At 36.6% G+C, this 22,414-nt stretch overlaps 1 protein-coding gene across 1 annotated transcript in view; it reads right to left on the bottom strand.

Moving 5' to 3' along the window:
• Window positions 1-22,414, bottom strand: part of LOC150098015 (solute carrier family 23 member 1) — a 133,488-nt gene that overhangs the window by 67,856 nt on the left and 43,218 nt on the right. The window contains exon 2 of the mRNA XM_090406187.1: window positions 455-502. Coding sequence (XP_090262313.1) covers window positions 455-502 — 48 coding nt within the window. The remainder of the gene's footprint in view (window positions 1-454; window positions 503-22,414) is intronic.

The raw sequence follows: 22,414 nt of genomic DNA, 5'->3' as shown, positions 1-22,414 counted from the left end.
AACACGCAACAAACAGTGTATTGGCCTTCGTAACCATATTTGCTTCTGTGTAATTCCAAACAAAATCATAACCTTTCCCTTGGTATGTCCACTTGGTAGAAACCAAAGCACCCGAGCGGGTTTTCTATATATCTGTATTCTTTCTATATAGCTGTATTCAGCCACTGAATACAGAGTATCAATGGTAATCTCTAATCGTGTATATTTTTTTATCTTAAAACCACCTTTGTGAAATAGAAATACATTACAGTCTGGTATTTAGTAACATATTACATAGCAGAATGTACTGAATTACTTGAAATCTCGCACAAAAAAAAAAAAAAAAAAATCGAAGTTCGTACATCATTATTGGCTTCTAAATTCACCTATAACCAAAAAAGATAATTGAATTAAAACATGTTTTTCCTTTATCTTCTTTAAAAAAGAATCATAACTAAACATTTAATAATCTTACCACGGGATCCATTTCTTTCATTTCTACTTCAGTTACAGAAGATATATTCTATAAAATTATGAACACAAAAATATATTAATTATTTTCCAACTGATAAATTTTGTTAGTCTTTCAATTACTTTAAGCAAGTGTAATCAATCGAATACTGCTTACTGCTTAAAATTAATATGATCAATGAATACGGTGTTAAAGTTAACACAATGTTTAATACTATGGTAATATGCACATACCAGCGAGTGAATTAGAAACTTTTATTTTATGTCCAGACATGCCGCTGCCAATACCGATACCCTTCAATTCCTTAAACATAATTCTATGAGATATGGGTCGGGAACAGCCTTCATTAAATGATTCGGTGAATTGCTGCATGCAGGGCAGGATGTTCTGTTTGTCTGTACAAGCCTTCTCAGACGACAGCAAATAAGCCCGTCATCAAATTCCGAAAGAACCTTTGTTTTCCCCATTGTGATCCAACTGTGACCAGCAGAATTCTTAAATAGGTTTCTAGAACACGAAGTGACGCACATGACCAAGTATTTTGCATATACGCTGCATAAGTCATGTTTACGTAATCTGCATAAAGATTTCTAATTCGGTGTCCGGTTAAATCGATCATAATAATAAAGAGCATTGTCGATAACCATGTAAAAAATACTGACTGGAATTGCCTACTTAAATTAAATGATCCCGTAAATACGAGAATTTTCAATTAAAGTTCACAGAAATATACAAAGAAACAATAATGCCTACACAAACGAGGCGACACACAGACAACAATCCATGGATAAATGACGACATACTAAATAGTATTACTGTAAAAGAAAATCTATGGAAAAAAACTCAAAAAGTCACCCAGTAACACACATTTATAAACCTTATACAAAAACACAAGAAATCAACTAACAACAAAAATTTGTAGTGCAAAAAGACACTACTATTTCCAAATATTCATGGAATATAACATTAAGCAAACATGGGCTACACTCAACGAATTAGTAACTCGAAAAATTAAAAATTCAGCACAAGATTTTATTGCAAGAAGCTTCGGTCAGGACACAAACCGAGAGAAACTAGCAAACTCATTCAACCATGCCTTCACAAACAATATCACACAACTCAAAAAAGACAAACTACCAACAAGCAACAAAAAACTACCGACACGAGGTCAACAAAAAACTATATATTTTCCACCCGTAACAAAACAGGAACTGAAAGAAGCACTCTTACAACTAAAACCAAAGACCACTCCAGGAATAGAGAAAATAAGACTCACGGATCTTATAACACACTTTGAACAAATAAATTCAATACTTTTGAGACTCGTTAACATAATATTCGACATTGGCCTTATTCCACAACAAATAAAAACTGCAATAATTACGTAAATTTACAAACATGGTAAAAGAAACGATACTCAAAACTACAGACCAATAGCTACCTTACCAGTCATTTCAAACATTCTAGAAAAAATAACACACACCAGACTACAGAACTATTTACAGACGTACAACATCATCTCACAAAACCAATACGGCTTTCAGAAAACAAAATGCACCATTACCTTATTAGAAGACATCGCCCACACAATAAACAAAGATCTCGACAAAAACAAGTACGCCGTCCTTATACCGCTTGACTTAACCAAACCATTTGATACACTAGAACATGACGTACTACTTACCAAACTATACTCAATAGATATAAGAGGAACACTGCATACATGGTTCAGGAACTACCTCTCAAACAGAACAAAAGTAACAGAAAATAGGTACATGTCACAGTCGGGGTATACAAATAAAATACGGTGTTCCTCAAGGTGCCACATTATCACCCACTCTATTCAACATATACATTAACGATGTTCATAACATGACCATACGAAGTCAAATATTTCAGTACGCAGATGACACTGCACTACTAGCAATCCACACAGACATCAACGCGGCTCTCAGCAAAGCACAACAAGACGAAATCACAACATACTTCTACCAAAACGCAATTGTAATCAACTGCACCAAAACACAGATGGTGATAATACACAACCCAAGAATCATGCGCCCCCACCACTATCCATACACTGTCACATATATCGCTGCATTAACAACAAAAATTCCTGCCAATATCCAGAAATCAAACCTGTAACACATAAAAATACCTTGGTCTCTATATAAATTGCCACCTTAAATGGACAAAACATAATACCACCATACCGAACTCCGGATCATCGCAGCAAAACTCTTCTAAGTAAAAGACATTATTCCACCCAACATAAAAAAAAACTCCTATATCACGGTATCTGCGAATCCCTACTCAGATACGGTATAACACTATGCAAACACATCAGCCACCTAACAAAATTAGAAACAGTACACAGGAAAATTGTGTCACCAGTGATTTGGAATCTTACACTCAACAACCGATATCCCACCAGCACATGGCGATACTCAGAATCCTGAGCATTAAAAACCTGAAACACTACATAACATTAATAAGGAATTACTTCAACATCACCTATCGAAACAACAGAGACACATATTGTATACACGACTTACAACAACTCTCTATATCCCTACACCCTTCAACAACTCATTCGGTTCTTTTTTGAGATCACATCAGATACCCATGCAACTCAACAGCCTACCAAGAAAGTTAAAACACGTAGATAACTACAGAACATTAAAACACGAACTGTGGAAAATATACCAGCAAAGGTAATATACCATTAACACTAATATACACATCACAAATCACCAGCATCCAATGCCTACATCCCATACATAAACAGTAACAACAACATAAATAGTGAGGGCTAAATCCCACTCTCTTCATAAAAGCTAACCCAAGCTTCGAAGTAGGTGGGATTAACTCGCATCACTCAGCTACATGTAATCCTTATAATCAAAGAATGTAGATTATGTAATAAAACAGTCAGTAAAGTATATAACAATAATGAAGGTACTGATATTAAAAAAAATTATGTTATAATATCATTAATATAATATTACTATGTAACATGAAAAAATAATGTAATAAAACATTATTATTATTTAAAAAATTATGTAAATAATGAGTTTACATTGTATGTTTGTGAGAATCAGAAAATATAATATTTTAATTGCGTGTGTAAATACTGTTTTATAATCACACTTTCTCAAACTTTGGGGGGAAAAATAAATGAATAAATAAACTACAACATGTAATATTATTTAACTAGTGCAACTCGGAACTATATATTTGTAACTTATTACTGTGATTATTTTTAAAAATAGCAAAAAACTATGTTATCGTCATTATTATTAAAATCTCATTATTGTGAAAAATATATGTAGAACTTAGTGCTGAACCTTGTAAAATAATATACTGAATATTACTCAAGATGATAATTGTATATATGTTAATATTTGAGAGATCAATTAAAAAATTAAAAATAAAATAAAAATATTATTATTATTAACATTATTATTATTATTGGCTTCGAGGAAGAAAGCAGAAATGCCACCCAAACAAACGAGTATATCAAAAAAAAAAATAATAATAATAATTTTACTCAATATGTATACTGAATTTTTAAAAAAGCACAGAAGACAAAATGCAGAAAATTATGCATGTTAATGTAAAATCATTCCATTATTATTATTACTATTGAACTGTGAGTTGTATTACTGCATTGTATGCACATTCATGTCAATCCATACGGTGGATAAATATTTAATTCCTTTATTTTTAATCTATAATTATATTTATAAAGAAATAAATACTGAATCCACGTACTTAATCCTTGTACTGTACAGGAAATATGTCTCAAATATATATACGCAGGGCTTTTTTCAGCCGGGACGGTCAGGAACGCGTTCCGGTAAACTTTTAGGACTTTAATGGTCCCTAAAAACATATTTTATAATTATTTCAAAACTAGGACTGTCTTCATTTTAAATTCTCAGTTATGGTCGTTGACAACGTAAATCAAGGGTCATATTTGGTTCATCCAATCTGGTACTGCCATCTTGTGTTGTTGACACTGAACCTCGAAGATCGAAGTTTTCGATTAGAATCGATAGTCGGCCGGAAGTTACGGTAGTTATCGGAAGCGGAACTTCTGTGTGAACAAACATACAAGCAGACGTTCTCTACGCATGTAGAGTCGCACTTTCACAACGTGAGTGAGTGAGGTTAACGTGTTTCATGGAAGTTTCACCAGTTTTACGCGATGAATAGTAAAATAGCACAATTCTTCTCTTCCGCTCCCGCAACTAAAAAGTTAAAGCTCGAGAACAGTAAGTGTAGTGATAGTGATGGGGAAAAAACACACCCGATAGAGACAGCGATACAAAAACTGGAGGGATAAAACACGTGGCTGCTACGGTTGCTACAACGACGACTACGACGAGTAAAGACGCACAAGACGATCTTTCCGACTGTTGGACTCTAGAACAAAAAACTGATTTTTGCAACAAAAATGAATGGCTGTTGGTGGAGAATAAAACATTGGCTATAAAATATGTAAGGAAGTCGCAAGTTTGGGAGTAGAAAGGAATAAGCAAGGTATGAATATTTCAAAGCCATGGGCAATTATTCAAATTTCTCGTTATGGTAGGAATAAAAAAGAGCAAATGACTTCACTACGTAAAAAAATTCACGATCATAAGAACAGTTCAGCTCACATTGCTGCCGCTAAAATTATAGAATCTGCAAAAGAACGAAAACTAGAGGTAGCTTATTCAAAAGCATTTGAACACGAGAAAGAAATCACTTGTAGAATCTTCAGAACAACATATAAAGTTGCAAACCCAGGCCTTCAATGACTTTGAATCAGAAATTGACCTCCAAGAATTGAATGGCAGTGACATGGGTCGAATTCTACATTCTACAAATGCTTGTATGAATATAGCAAATCATACTGGAACTGAAATGAAAAAAATACTTTAAAAAAAAAATAATAGAGTCAAATTGTGAGAGTTTTCTTTTGATTGACGAAAGCACCACTATTAGCCAGTTGTCATCATTAATAATATATGTACGCAAAATGCTACCTGATGTGGAGCAACGCACAAATTTTTATATTCACATTGTAAAGTTAGAAAATGTATCCGCACAAGGTATTTTCCGTAGCTTGATGAATACCCTTAATGAATTGGGATTTCATGATGATTATTCGAAGAAAAAGCTTGTTGCCATTGCATGTGATGGAGCAGCTGTGATATTGGGTATGAAAAAAGGAGTAGTGGCTTCGATTAAGGAACGTTATCCTCACATTTTGGTTTGGCATTGTGCCAACCATACACCCGAGCTCTCTGTTGGTGATGTTGTAAAAAAAGACTTCCCAGAACAAATCAACCGCTTCACGTCATTTATTTACAAATTTACTGTCTCTATCCAGTCACCCAAAAATGTCAAGGATTTAGGCAAAGTAGCTGAAGATCTTGACAAGGAAATCTTCAAAATTAGAAGTTTTAAGTACACGTTGGGTGGCTTCTAGTTTAGAAGTGTTTCCGCGGTGTGTTAATATTATGAATCACTTGTGGCTCATTTTACAGCAGCAAAACAAGAGATGAAAACAGATACAAGTTTGAAAGAGTTATGTATGAAGGCCTTTTGAAGAAAATAACAAGTGTTGATTTTGTTTTCAATCTTGGATTGATGTGTGATGCTCTCCAAGAATTGTCAGAGCTAAGTGTTGAACTGCAAACAAGGGACATTACACTCTACAAAGCTCATAGCAGTATATCAAGGCAGATTCGGCTGTGTGAAAACAGGAAAGTCAATAGTGGGCCTTTTTATCATAAAGCTGCACAAGCACTTGAAAATCTGAACTTTAAAGGAGTGACTTTGGAGAAGAGGGTAACCAGTCGAACAAAAATGTGAATCGTGCTCTTAATCTTACAAAATTTTATGACTGCTTGAAACAACGAATGGAAAATCGCCTTCTATCTGCAGAAGAGATGCAAATTCCAGATGAACAAAAGTGTTGTATCCAGAATGTTCGCTAGACGGTTCTGAAAGGAATGTTACTTTCGGTGAGACTGAAGTAGACAGTTTTTGTAAGAGGCTAAGAATTCCAGAACGACAGGATGTTAGAGGTTTTTGTGAATTTCTGACAGAGAAGAAAATGCCTGCTGCACTATTGTAGTTAATAAACACTATCAACAGCATCCCCATTTCTACTGCTGAATGTGAGCCTGGCTTTTCTCAGGTGAACCTGATTATCACACCGACAAGAGCTTCTCTACAAATGTAGACCGTGAATGGAAAATCTTCAAGCTGGTTGGGCCTCCTCTGCTTGTTTTTCAACCCTTATCTTACTTCAATTCCTGGTTCCTGAAAGGCAGACAAATAGCAACAGACACGAAGAGTAAGGAACGAACTCGGGAAGATGGCAGCACCAGTGTGATGAGCCCAATTTGGAAGCTATTGTGAAAATTAAGATATTTTTTAAACTTTTTTTCATCTTTGCGTTAATATTTAATGTTTTTTTTCTATTTGATATACACAATATCAATTTGCCAAAAGTAAAAGAACGAAAGCTTCAAATGCCTGGTATGTTTCGATTTTCTTGTGTTATGAGCTGGATGGTACAGTTCCGGTAAACTTACATTTAGAAAAAAAGCCCTGCATATACGTAAATAGTCTGTGTAATAATCAACCTTGTCATTGTCAAAAATATTATTATTATTATTATTATTAATAATTTCAAAGTGTTCCCAAGTAACTCTACCAATCATGCCGAAGACAGTGATATAAAATTCACCAAAATCGGCTAAGAAGAAACCAAATTTTGAAGTGCTGAAAGGTGAACAGAGAAGACCATAGTCAACAACGAGCGAAGAACAAAGGACGTCGTCATCTCTACAATCACATTATAGTTGCTCAAGGGATGAAAGGTGAGTCATGAGGTGCATTAAATGCCTGAAGGATTTATCGCCCGACGGAAATCATATAACCGGTAGGAAATGCAGCCGGATTCTACACCTTACATGTACCAGGCTTTCAGAAACCACCGGGCAACGTCAATCCAATGCAACACGCGAGAAATGGATGTGCCTACTATGCAAGGAGAACAAAGAAACGCACCTAAGGCAGCCACCTACGACGCAGCCGATTATACCAAAGGCAAAATCAGACGATGAACTGAACAGACAAAAAAATACACGTAAGTCCTATAATTTGAACTCCTTAAATATACTAATAGAAAACGGTCTACAGACTATAAAATCCAGCTTGGTAGGTCTTGTGTAAGAACTCTTTGACAAACAGAACGAACAAATAACAAAAAAAAATCTAGCGAATATGACGATTTGGTCAAACATAATAATTTAGCAGTGATAGAAGTGTTGCAAACGGTAAAAGACAACGCACTAGGCAACGACAGGCAACACAATTTGATGAATGAGACATTTGCACTCTGTCAAGAACTAGACTCGCTAACACTGCAATACGAACGTTTAAATGAGCAACAATATAAAGAAGATCTTGTAATAAACGGTCTTCCTGAAACTGCACCTACAGAAAACCTCAGAGATGTAGGCCATGCAATTGATAACCCCCTACAGTTTAACGACATTCAGACCGTAAATCGGATTCCTAGGAAGAGCAAAATCCAAGACTTGCCACGACCTGCACCAGTTATAGTTCGTCTTACAAGCAAGTCCACAAGACAATCTTATAAAAGCCAGCAGGCATAAAAATCCAGTTGCCAAGGATTTGAACGCATTGCAAGACAATACACCAATCTTCCTATTCGAATATTTAACACCATTCAACTGGAATCTGTTGTATCAAGCAAGAAAAGCAAAAACAGAAACAAATTACCAATTTCTGTGGAACAGAGTCGCCAAGATATTCTTGAGGAAGTCACAAACTTCAAAGCCGATACAAATTGAAAGCTCAGAAGACATAGAAAGGCTGCCACAGTGAAAAAAAGTCTCCTAATTAGTTCAAAACGAAGACCACAACAAAAATGAATGTGAACCATCAAGACAGATGTAATAACACCAGAATATATCGGCAATTTCATTTTGATCAGACCTTTCAGATCATTCCTTTGACCTCACAGCATCAGCCTACTTCCAACACAGCAATCAAATCAATAAAAAATATCTAACCGGTGTCATCCTCAGATAAGATTATTAAAAAGCTTCTAGGATGCAAGCTGAGATATTACATCTCAACCGAGATCAACAGAAAGGAAAAAAATAATTATTTATTACATTGAAGTGCTGTAGTTACCGCGCTTAAATAAATTAAAAGCAAAAATTGTAAAATATATATAACGTATTGTTATATATATATTTTTAACAGTATCTTATAAAATATATATAAATAATATAAATAATGTAAATAATATATATATATTATTTAATATAATTTAAAAAATATTTATAATTTAAAAAATATATTATTATTATTATTATTATTATTATTATTATCATATGTACAGAGCCTATGTAGCTCAGTGAATGTGGCGTTTGCACACCATGGCGCTTGACCGCACGAAGGAAGACTTGCTTTCGAATCTAGTCAGCGACTAGAGGAAATTTTTCTAAGCCATTTTTCTACCAGTTCCCAAGTTAGTCGATCTCTGGCACGGGTTTTTTCTCCCGGAAACTCGGGTTTTTCGTCTCGTAAACTCAAGAAAATTGAGCTTAGAACCCACATTATTTCAGACAATAAATATATTATGTTAGGCTTAGGGACCACGAAATAATGGCACTTGTTTAGCCGTCTCTCTTCACTGTGTGCTGCTTAATTAGCGATAGCCTTGGGCCAGCTATCTCTGATTGGCTACCAGTGGAGATTGAACTGCTTACTCAGTCTCCAAAAAGTTAGATATGGCTAAATGGCCTCGCCTACTTCTTATACGGGAATAAAAAGGCATCAGCTGATTTTTTTTGTAATTTTTTAAATCATTAAATTTTGTAATTTCTATAAAAAATATTATTATTATTATTATTATTATTATTATTATCATTATCATTATTATTTTATACAAAAAATTCTGCATAATCTTCATTTTTAATATTAGAAGAACCTGTTGTAAATATAGAGGTAAAAAAGTATTATTAAAAATTTAATTGAAATCCAATGTAGAAAATGAACCACGTTTTTAAAAATTTTAAGCTGGAATGTCACTAAAGATGATTATTGTGTATGTGTAAATATTTTAGAAATCAATAAAAAATTATTATTTATTTATTCGGAAATATCGATATCGATCCTCTTCAATTCCCTGCACAGGTAAGGTATGGGTCGGGAACAGCCTTCATCAAATGCTTCTGTCAATTGATGCACATAGAAAGTTCTGTTTGTCCGTACAAGCCTTCTTAGACTACTGTGATCTTGTTCCTGACAAACTGTCTTAGGACAACAGTTAAGCTTCTTAAACAAGTAACGTGGATTATTTTTCCACTGATTAAACGTCCGGGATATCACACATTTTGAGAAAATATCAGCTTTTCTGTTTTCAAAATCACGACCTCATACAGACAGGCACCCAAAATCGAACTCCGAAAGATCCTTTGTTTTTTCCATTGTGAGGATTCCTGACCAGCGGCATCCTTAAATAATCGCCTAGACGTGAGGTGACTTTTACTTACATCTGCATAATGGTTTCTAATTCAGTAGTCGGTATGTGTAGAAATCTAAGTAAATTGTATCACCACTCAGACAATAGACCGCTTTATTCTAATAGGAGACCTTAATATCAATACGTTAAATCCTATCTCTTCTGTCAAGAATACCCACCTAGATATACTTGTCAGTATTATCTTGACAATAAGCTACCCAACAAGAGAAGAAATAGAGAGAAACACTTGCAACATCATACATCGATCACATCAACATAAGAATGCCTACAACTCATACGCATAATCATTAATAACAACAAAAATAGCGAATCATTCACTAATAGCTATCACTTTCCACAGCACTAGTCCAAGTTGCTCCACAAACACGAGCAATAGAATTCTACAGAGCGAACCATTCTCTACCATCACAGTAAAATACATTATACACGACCTCATAAAAAATACAGACTGGAAGAGATTGCTTATTTTAGAGGATCCAATTACTTTCTATGAAGCTTTTCCTTCCGTTGTACAGAAATATACAAAACCTAAAATGTTTGAAGAAAAGAAAGCAAACAGACACGATCCCCTGGATAAGCAACGAAATACTACACAGCATTGTCCTCAAGAATAATCTTTGTAAGAGATTAAAAAATCACCTCACGACACACAAAAACACAAATATTATATAAACAAACAAGGAATCGACTAACGGCCAAACTTCGCGCCGAGAGAAAAAAAAAAAAAAAAACGTGGTCGACACTCAACGACTTGCTTAACACAAGATGTAAAACATCCCCGCACTGCAAGACTCCATACCAAAACTTTGTACACACCAATACATTACTCAAGACAGACATCACTGTGATCATGTCGAATACTAAACCACAGGGGCGAATTCTCCATGCTTGCTGCGCATGCTCATTAAGAAAGAAGTAATATTTATTTGTTAATAAATGCATGCATTTATAATCATTCCATTTAGGCTTTTATTTTTGTAGACAGAAGACGTCTTAAGCTTGCGCGGCAATAATTGAGCTTTGCGTTGTGTATCGCAAAGCTCAATTATTGACTAGATGAGCAATTATCGAAAGCCGATGATTGCTCGTCTAGTCAAAGCTACCTTGGCTTGCTCGGTTGTAGGAGCTTCCAGGTCCTTGCAGCAGCACTGTGATTTCATAAGCGCGTATAGCCATTTCACGTCGCACTCTGTTACTTGAACACAGGCCATACGCAGTCAACGTAGCTCTGGCCAGTGAGCTTCAGCCAGCCTTTACAAGTGTGCGTATTGCTTGGGAAAATTAAGTTACAACCAACTTTTTATGACGATGTTATTGACCAGTTCATAAAGAAGAACCATAGGCTAGAATTTGGATTCAAAAGTAGTTAAACTGATAAAGATAGAATATCATTTGTAAAATAAATGTTGTATTTGTATGATTAAATATACATACATTTCTAAATACATACATAGTTTTAAATGGGCAGTAATTCATTATTCCGCTAATCAGACTTCAATCACACCTCTCACTTCCTGAATGATAACAAGAGCAAGCGTGAATTTCAAGACCAGTATTCGCCCCTGCTAAACCAACCTACCACAATCAGCAGTCAGCAACAGACTACATTCTTTCTATTTGGCTCCAAACCCGAACCGAAAGATGCTCTCTCTCTCTCTCTCTCTCTCTCTCTCTCTCCAAACTAAACTCTAAATCTAGCCCAGAGATAGACGTCAGAAATCAAAAACAGCAGTAATTACACCTCTCTAAAAACAGGAAAGGTGTAATTATTGTTTCGAAAACGGGTACGTTGTTTTATATGGCATAAAAAATAGCATACATAACATACCCATTAAAAATTTATCTGCAATCTCAAAAACACTAGAAAAAATAGTACCTACTCAATTACAAAATTACTTACAAAATGCAATATAATCTCACAAAAGCAATACAGATTCCAAAACACAAAACGGATAGTCATTATTAGACGATATTAGGATACCATACGCGTCCGCGAGGTGAGCCGAGTGTCTATGCGATTCGCAACCATATGCCTGGGGAAGGAGTATCCTGTAGCTGACGTGAGGAGCTTAGGATCTTTCTCAGACATAGTCAACTTAGCGGGTCTTGGGCGTAGACTGCAAGGTTTTTCTCTCCAGTTTATCTGGGATTTTTCCTCCCGCAAACAAGCAAACCGACCTTGAGAACATAACGCTTTTCATATATAGGATGCACTGAGAGGCATAGGGCTAACCACCTTATCCTCGTATAACTGTTGCGGTTATAAGGAATAGAAACCCTCGACACCATAAAGGTAAAAGAGGGAAAGATTAAGAAAGAGAAAGAAAGAAAAAGGATACCATACGCAAAGCTCTGGATAAAAAACAAATTCGTCATACTGATACTTTTAGATCTAAAAAAAAAAAACATTCGACATCCTCGACCACCTAATACTACTGGATATATTACACTCCATTGGAATTCGAGGTAAAATACACTCCTGGTTCGGGAATTACCTGTCAAATAGAATTCAGGTGACAAACATAGGTTCCAAATATAGCACACGTATACAAACTGAACACGCCCTCAAGGCACAATATCGTCACCCGTACGTTTTAAAATGATATTTACAGTCTTCCCGTACTGACCTAAATGTATCAGTATGCAGACGACACTGCACTGGTAACAATCCACAAAGACATCAACATAGCTCTCTCCAAACCACATTAAAGAACTGATGTGGTTTGGAGAGGGCTAAACCACATCAAAGAACTGAATGAATTAACGAGATATTTTCATAACAATTCATTCATAATAATCAATACTAAACCCAAAAATTAATCAATAATAACCCAAGGGTCCAATATCAAATGCCAATTATACTGCACACTCACATGCATCACTGTATTATCAATGCCAACAATGACCCTTTCCTGAAACTACACTCGTAGTACATGCTAAATACCTGGGAATTCATTTCGAGAGTCACCTTAAATGGACCAAAGACATCGAATACCTTGAAAGGAAACTTCGCATTATTGCAGCCAGATTGTTCCAGGTAAAGGATACAATACCAATCAACACTACAAAAATTATTTTCATAGCATCTGTGAAAACATATTATCTATCTCTCCCTTCCATCTGTTTCAGACGGGTTGGGTCTTCTCCTAATGAGGAGTCACGGCAAAATAATGCAGCCGGTACGCCACTCCTCTGCTGCATCCCTATTGGAGGTATTCATGACTGTGTTCACGGGGCCGGTTTGCCTGCTCGCGGGATCAAAAAATCCCAGCTAAACAGTGTGAAAAACTCTGCCCGTGCCCAAGACCAGCTAACTTGGCTATGGCTGAGGAATATTCTTGAACTCCTCACGTCTCTAACGGGAATCGAACCTAGGACACTCCTTCCCCAAGCATATGGTTACGAAGCGCACAGCCACTAGGCTAACCGCGCGGACGAAACAATACTAAGATACATTATAATAGTACAATTGAACACAGGAAACAGTAACTTATCTTGATTAGAATCATTGCACCAAAGAATCATTTCCAGGAGCTTTGGAGAGTCAATACACAAAATGCTAACAAATTCTTTAATTGCCTAATATAATAGTAAGCTTATCAGACCTCAGACACTACGTCATATTAAAAAAACTACTTCGCTAAAGAATACCGTAAAAATAGAGATACATTGTAAAATCTCTTATGATATGATATGAATTAGGCTTGCTAGACATGAGCAAGCCTAATTCTAAGAATAGCGAAGAATTCTAAGAATAATTTCATATATGGCAATTTCAAAAGACTCTTGAAGTATGACGTCATCATGATCGAATGTCAATACGTGACCATATATGGAAGTTTTGAGATATGCGCGCATGCGAACAACGGAGGTCCGGGCCTATATAAGGAAAGACGTCGAGGACTTTGTCTTACTTGGGTCCCTAGCAATGTGAAGTCCATGTCAGAATCGAAAGAGGAGTGTCGCAAGTCGTAAGGTTCGTAAAGAACATGGACTAATCGACGACTCAGACAATGATGAAATGAGGTGGGAAATAAAGAACCAGCCAGCAGAAGGAAAGAATGAGAAATGGGAGCACTTTCGTGTGAACAAAAAACATTCATGTAAGAGGCAGTGCTGAACGAGAATTGTAAGTACACGTACTTACGTGTGCGATAATACCGAACAAGATTGTACATCAAAAGTGTCTGTTTACGGGTACAACGATATAATGTAAATATATATATATATATATATATATATATTAATATGAACCTAACTGTTTAAATGTTTCTTTTTTGATTTAATTAAATGATTTGTGAATAACACATTGGATTGATTCTATCAATGCACTATCCTAAAAAAATTTCGAACTGCATAAGATAAAGTTATTTATCTCGGATTACCTAAAGTTGGATAACCCTGGTATACGAGATCGTATGTATGTAATTCATTGACAGATAATAAACAGTAATTTTACAAATTAAAAAGATATTAAAACAAATTATTATGTACGTGTAATACATGTGCGCACATTTGTGTGCAAGAATATATTGTAAATATTAAGCGCGAAGAATCAGGTTTGATTGACTAATAAAAAATTTTTTCTTTACTTTTTTTTACTAAATGATTTAAGGAAATTACAACGTCAACTAGGATATACATTAAAATAAATTTTAATATACTTCAATATTTCGTCAACGTTACGTTGCCATTTTCAAGAAACTTAAGAACAAGACACGTGCACGCAGGCACAACAAACAGTAAGTGAGTAAGAAGCAGGAAGCTAGTATTTCTCCTAAAGTCCTAATGGTGCCCCCTAGCGGACAATGTTGGTATACTTGGGCGACTGGGCTGAAGGTCTACTGATGTAGCTTTCACAAATTTGAGGCAGTCTCATGCAGCCAAATTTGTTGAGGTTTCGTTTGTTTCTTAGGGCTGAAGCCGATTCCATGAAAAGCCTTTCATATTTGTATTTACTATAGTGTATTATCGTAGCTTTCTTCCACCGTATTCTATGGCAGATATCCAGCGCATGGTCAGCAAGACCAGAGTGGCTGTATTGGTGAAACCGGATGTAGTCCTTGTGTTCTGAGATTCTGATATTGGCTGTCCTGACTGTTTGGCCAAAGTAGGACAGCGTACAGCTCAAAGGGACCTGGTATACACCAGGTAGGTCTAGGGGGGGGGGGAGGTTGGTCTTTAGATAGAGCGGATAAGGGATGCCAATTTTTCATATAGTCTGTAACAAGAAGTTAAGTCATGTTTTTTTAGGAGTTTTGTAATTTTTCCGAGGTGCCTTGGATATAGGGTATGGTGATGGATTTAGTAACCCTTGTTCTGAGAGGGGGGGGGTTGTGGTTTACTGATTTCAATATTTGGGGGGGTAGCCATTGGCTGAGAATGTGGTTTAGTTCTGTGGTTAGGGCATTGTCATTTGAACAGATAAGTTTAGCTCTGTTGTGTAGTGTCTTAATGATTCCATATTGTTACGGGAAGGGCGGTGGATTGTTGGTGAATATATCTGCCTGTATGGGTGGGTTTGCTATATACTGAGAAAACCAAGGTTCCAACAGGCTGGTGGGTGGCTAGTGTGTCTAAGAAACAAAGACAGTTGTTTTTTTTTCTTCTTCCAGGGTAAATTAGATTCTGAGGTGTTGGTTGTTTAAGTGTGTTAGGAAGGAGAGCAGTTCATAGGAGCCATGTGGCCAAATAGCGAACACATCATCAACATAGCGAAGCGAAATGGTTGGTTTTTGTGGGGCAAAGTTTAAGGCTTTCTCTTGAAAAGTCGCCATGTAAAAGTTGGCCAAGGCTGGGGAGAGTGGAGAACCCATGGCTGTTCCCTCTATTTGTTTGTAGAATTTTCCTTGCCAAACAAAATAGCCTGAGTTCATTGTGAACTGAATTCATTGTGAATTCATTGTGGGCTGTAATATCGGAAGGAAAGTTAGCTCTAAGGATTCTTTGAGTGGACTTTTCTAAATAAGCTGGAGACATTAAAACTGACCATTATGTCAGTATGTTTGAGTGTAAGGTTTTCTATGCTGGCTTTGAAGTGGGCTGAGTTTTTTATGTGTGAAGGTCTGTTGCCAGTATAGTGTGAGAGAGCTTTGGGCAAATGTTTAGCTAGTTTGTATGTGGGGGAATCAATGCCATCCACTATGGGACGTAATGGCACAGTTTTCTTATGTATTTTTGGGAGTTCATAAATACGGGGGGTATGGAGTTATATGGTTTTAGTTTGTTGGTGATTTCCACAGGCCAAGAAGTGACCTTCTTAAGGAGCCTGTGGAGTTTTCTAATTTGTGAGTTGGTGGGATTGTACTCGATAGGGAGGTAAGTAGCCCGATCTAACAATAGAGCTTTCAGCTTACCTGTGTAATCCTTTTGGTTAAGTAATACTGTGGCGTTCCCTTTATCAGCTTTGGTGATTATTATTTTCTTGTATTTCTTTAATTCCAGAGATTTAATTTCCTTACTTGGCATGTTGGCTTTTGGTGGTTTAGCTTTGGTCAGAATACTGCCACATCCAGTCGAATATCGTTGGCGACGTGGTTTGAAAGGTGTCGTATCCCGCGTTTAATTCTTATCATAATATATTCAGCAGGTATTCTTCTGGGCGCAATGGCAACGTTGTGGCCACGTGCGAGGGCATCGAGTGCTTCAGGTTTTATACTAAATGACGAAAGGTTGACTTCCGTTTCGGTAGGAAGTTGTGGTTTCGTAAAATGCCATTACGGTAAAATGAAGTTAAAGCTATCAAGACAACTGAATCGTCTCGCCTTCCTAAAACGCTGCCGGGATAACCAGGTGATTCCTGACTGTGTGAAATTCAAGCACCATTTCTCTTCGCAAAAGGCTCTTCCTATTTATAACCGTGCCAGCCAAGCCTTACTCAGAGAACAAATTGCCACCACTCGCCAGTTCCTGAATGATGCTAACTTAGCTATCCAGGCACTCGAAGATGACCTCTCAAGCACCTTAAGCCACTAAATTTGGTCTATTTTATACGACAACTCGTGCACTGCAGCGGAGAAAGAATTTAAAAAAGTACGAGATCGACAAATCAAAAAATTTGAAAATTTGAAAAAGAACTCGATCTAGAAACCACAACTGCCTACCGAAACGGTAGTCAACCTTTCGTCATTTAGTATAAAACCTGAAGCACTCGATGCCCTCGCACGTGTCCACAACGTCGCCATTGCACCCAGAAGAATACCTGCTGAATATATTATGATAAGAATTGAACGCGGGATACGTCACCTTTTAAACCACGTCGCCAACGATATTCGACTGGATGTGGCAGTATTCTGACCAAAGCTAAACCACCAAAAGCCAACATGCCAAGTAATGAAATTAAATCTCTGGAATTAAAGAAATACAAGAAAATAATAATCACCAAAGCTGATAAAGGGAACGCCACAGTATTACTTAACCAAAAGGATTACACAGGTAAGCTGAAAGCTTTATTGTTAGATCGGGCTACTTACCTCCCTATCGAGTACAATCCCACCAACTCACAAATTAGAAAACTCCACAGGCTCCTTAAGAAGGTCACTTCTTGGCCTGTGGAAATCACTAACAAATTAAAACCTTTTAACTCCATACCCCCTGTATTTATGAACTCGCAAAAATACATAAGAAAACTGTGCCATTACGTCCCATAGTGGATGGCATTGATTCCCCCACATACAAACTAGCTAAACATTTGCCCAAAGCTCTCTCACACTATACTGGCAACAGACCTTCACACATAAAAAACTCAGCCCACTTCAAAGCCAGCATAGAAAACCTTACACTCAAACATACTGACATAATGGTCAGTTTTGATGTCTCCAGCTTATTTAGAAAAGTCCACTCAAAGAATCCTTAGAGCTAACTTTCCTTCCGATATTACAGCCCACAATGAATTCACAATGAATTCAGTTCACAATGAACTCAGGCTATTTTGTTTGGCAAGGAAAATTCTACAAACAAATAGAGGGGACAGCCATGGGTTCTCCACTCTCCCCAGCCTTGGCCAACTTTTACATGGCGACTTTTCAAGAGAAAGCCTTAAACTTTGCCCCACAAAAACCAACCATTTCGCTTCGCTATGTTGATGATGTGTTCGCTATTTGGCCGCATGGCTCCTATGAACTACTCTCCTTCCTAACACACTTAAACAACCAACACCCCAGAATCTAATTCACCCTGGAAGAAGAAAAAAACAACTGTCTTTCTTTCTTAGACACACTAGCCACCCACCAGCCTGATGGAACCTTGGTTTTCTCAGTATATAGCAAACCCACCCATACAGGCAGATACATTCACCAACAATCCACCACCCCTACCGCAACAATATGGAATCATTAAGACACTTCACAACAGGGCTAAACTTATCTGTTCAAATGACAATGCCCTAACCACAGAACTAAACCACATTCTCAGCAAATGGCTACCCCCCCCCCAAAATATTGAAATCAGTAAACCACAACCCCCCCCCCCTCAGAACAAGGATTACTCTAAATCAATCACCATACCCTATATCCAAGGCACCTCGGAAAAATTACAAAACTCCTAAAAAAACATGACTTAACTTCTTGTTATAGACTATATAAAAAATTGGCATCCCTTATCCGCTCTACTAAAGACCAACTTCCCTCTCCCCTAGACCTACCTGGTGTATACCAAGTCCCTTTGAGCTGTACGCTGTCCTACTTTGGCCAAACAGTCAGGACAGCCAATATCAGAATCTCAGAACACAAGGACTACATCTGGTTTCACCAATACAGCCACTTTGGTCTTGCTGACCATGCGCTGGATATCTGCCATAGAATACGGTGGAAGAAAGCTACGATAATACACTATAGTAAATACAAATATGAAAGGCTTTTCATGGAATCGGCTTCAGCCCTAAGAAACAAACGAAACCTCAACAAATTTGGCTGCATGTGACTGTCTCAAATTTGAGAAACCTACATCAGAAGACCTTTAGCCCAATCGCCCAAGTATACCAACATTGCCAGCTAGGGTGCACCATTAGGACCTTAGGAGAAATAATAGCTTCCTGCTTCTTCCTCACTTACTGTTTGTTGTGCCTGCGTGCACGTGTCTTGTTCTTAAGTTTCTTGAAAATGGCAACGTGACGTTGCGAAATATTGAAGTATATTAAAATATATTTTAATGTATATCCTAGTTGACGTTGTAATTTCCTTAAATCATTTAGTAAAACATGCATAACCAACGTAAGCCTTTCCACGAGTATTATTATTATTATTATTTGTAATTAGCCTTGGAGCTCTTATACTAGCATTTTAACTGAGTTCTGTTTTCACAATGCATATTGAAGTGTGTTTGGGAATTAAACAGTAAATAGTGAGAAAAAAATATTTTTAATTAAGTTATTCTGGCATAAGACTTCCTGGGCCTGGATATCGATTAATTGTGTAATTCCGAGAATGTCTTCATGCTATAGTGAGTACTCTAAAGTCAGAAAAGTAAAGAAATTACTCTATTTCAATAGAAAAATTTCTTGATTACTCTGTTGAATTAGAATTGTGATAAATTCATCACATTCGATAACATTTCTACACTGCGTACTGTGCCTTATTTTGACCTTCTCATAAATCATAGGAACGTGACGTCATATGAAGAGTATCTCTTGTAAACACATTTTATTCAGAGATTTTTTGAAAGATAGCCTTCGTGTTCTATGAAAGTTATCAGCTGAACTTTAAAACAGAAGTTTGACAGCAGTAGTATGAAGATTTGAAGCAGAAAACATCACAATAATCAAAACATTCCTGAGTAAAAGTCATCCCATAATAATTGCTGTACTGACGTCACCTTTTTTTTTCTTTTTTCTTTTTTTTTTTGACAATGACAAGGTTTATTATCATGCAGAGTACTTTGACATATACATACAGATACAAAGAGACACTATTATATTATTATTATTATTATTATTATTATTATTATTATTAAACAGATCGCTTTCAGCCACAAAAGTAGGCACCTCAAAATACTTGATAATAATAGGAGACATTAATATAAACATTAGGAACATAAATAACAACACAGAACAATACCTAGACCTATTATCGGCATATAACATAACCCCATCCATACAGTCGTATACACGAGAAGAGATAGTCGGAAACGCAACAACCTCAACCTGCATTGATCATATAAATATAAGGGCCCTCCAAACAGTCACACAGCAGCCGTCATTATATGCAAACTAGCAGATTATTATTTCACAGCATTGCAGTTACACACTGAACCAGAACCCATAAAAATCACTGAGACTACAAAACAGTATCATAGCATTGTAAACGAAGCAATAATGAACGATGAAATTAGAAAAACAGACTGGATGCAGATAGCATCTTTAGACTCTGCTGAAGCTGTATATAATAATCTTAAACTTGCATTTAACAAAATATATAACAAAGCATTAACAAAAATAAAAATACGCCCCCAAACGAAACAAAATCCATGGATAACAGACAACATACTAACAGACATACAAAGAAAAGATGCCCTATTGAAACAACTTAAGAAGTCGCCAAACAATATCGCTTAAAAGCTGAATACAAAAGAAAACGGAATCTCCTAACAACACAGATTAGAACGGCAAAAAGAAACTATTACAGCAACAAATTAACAACAGCTCAGAATGACATAAAGGAAACCTGGCACCTGATTAATGAAATGCTGGACAATATACACAGAACCACTGCCTCAGAAACAATAAAACACAGCTTTGCCTGCGACCCCAAATCCCTCAAACAGTTGACAAACAACTTTAATCAGCACTTCGTGAACTCTGTCCAAAAGCTACAAGAAACAACCTTTCCTCACACAAACGAATATTCTCCACTAGGTCCACGAGCAACCCAGTAGATGTGGTTCCCCACAGTAACAGAAGAAGAACTATCACTGGCAATTCAACAAATTAATCCTAACAAAGGACCGGGGATAGACGGAATCAGACCAAAAGACATCAAGAAACACTCAACCGACCTACTTCCAGTTATACAAAAACTGTTAAATAAAATCTTCGAAACGGGACACATACCTGAAACACTGAAGACTGCATTAATCACACCCATACACAAACAGGGAAAAAGAAACATAATAAGTAATTACAGACCTATCGCCACGCTGCCTGTAATCAACCAAATCATGAAGCGCATTGTACATCAGAAACTCTCCACATACGTTAAAAAATTTCAAATCATACCCAAAACACAATATGGCTTTCAAAAAAATAAAGGAACAGCAACACTCCTGGAAGATTTCACAGATCTAATAAACGCTGCATTGGATAAAAACAGAATAACATTAGTGGTATTCATTGACCTAACAAAAGCATTTGACACACTAACACATAAAACCTTGTTAACGAAACTTACCCATATCGGAATTGGAGGTCGTCTACTCCAGTGGTTTAAAGCATACACGAAAAACAGAAAGCACATCACACGTATAGGATCAGCACACAGCAAAGAGGTACATGTAACCTGTGGAGTACCGCAAGGAGCTGTCCTATCTCCCATTCTATTTAACATATACACACACGACATAAGCCAACTCCCCCTAAAAAGTAAAATCTTCCAGTATGCAGACGACACTGCCATAGTATCCATTCACAACAATGCAAATATCGCTTACAAAAATATGCAACACGACATCAATCAAATCACTAACTGGTTAACCGAAAACGGCATATATATAAACCCTGGAAAAACAAAGCTAATGATATTCAAAAAACCCCAAACCCTGCCCATAGAAACTAAATATCTCACTATCAAACATTCATCCTCCTATACACAAAGCGCAGAACCTAAAATCACAACCATCACACAGGTGAAAACAACACGCTATCTTGGACTTCACTTTAATGCTGATCAAAGTTGGAATAGCCATACAAACTACCTACATACCAAGCTTAGGATAATAGCAAGCAAACTATACAGATTAAAAGACATTGCCCCAACCCACATAAAAATACTAATCTATAAAGCATTATGTGAAAACATTTTAAGATATGCAATCACATCATACGCATTCTGCGCAGACTACAGACTTAACAGGCTACAATGGTTGCAAGATAAAATGATAAAACTGATATTCTGGGAACAACCCACTCTTATGCAGGAAGCATGGACAAAACACAAAATATTTAAGGTGAAACACTTACGCCACTACACAGTCATGTTAAAACACTACTACAGCCCAACATATAGAGTAACCAGAACAACATATCAAATAACAAGACCACAGTCAACAAACTACATAACATGTACTGTAAGTACAAGAATCATACGGCAAAGCCACCCGAAACTTCTACGTACCTGACATGATAAACAAACTGCCGTTCGACAACAGAAACCTAGGAACATACAGAGAGC

This window comes from Typopeltis vanoorti, chromosome 16, assembly GCF_054136105.1.
Source record: "Typopeltis vanoorti isolate ZY-2024b chromosome 16, IOZ_Tvanoo_1.0, whole genome shotgun sequence".
In the NCBI taxonomy this organism is placed as follows: domain Eukaryota; kingdom Metazoa; phylum Arthropoda; class Arachnida; order Uropygi; family Thelyphonidae; genus Typopeltis; species Typopeltis vanoorti.
The sequence above is the reverse complement of the archived record's forward strand: the minus strand, read 5'-3'. Positions and strand labels throughout refer to the sequence as shown.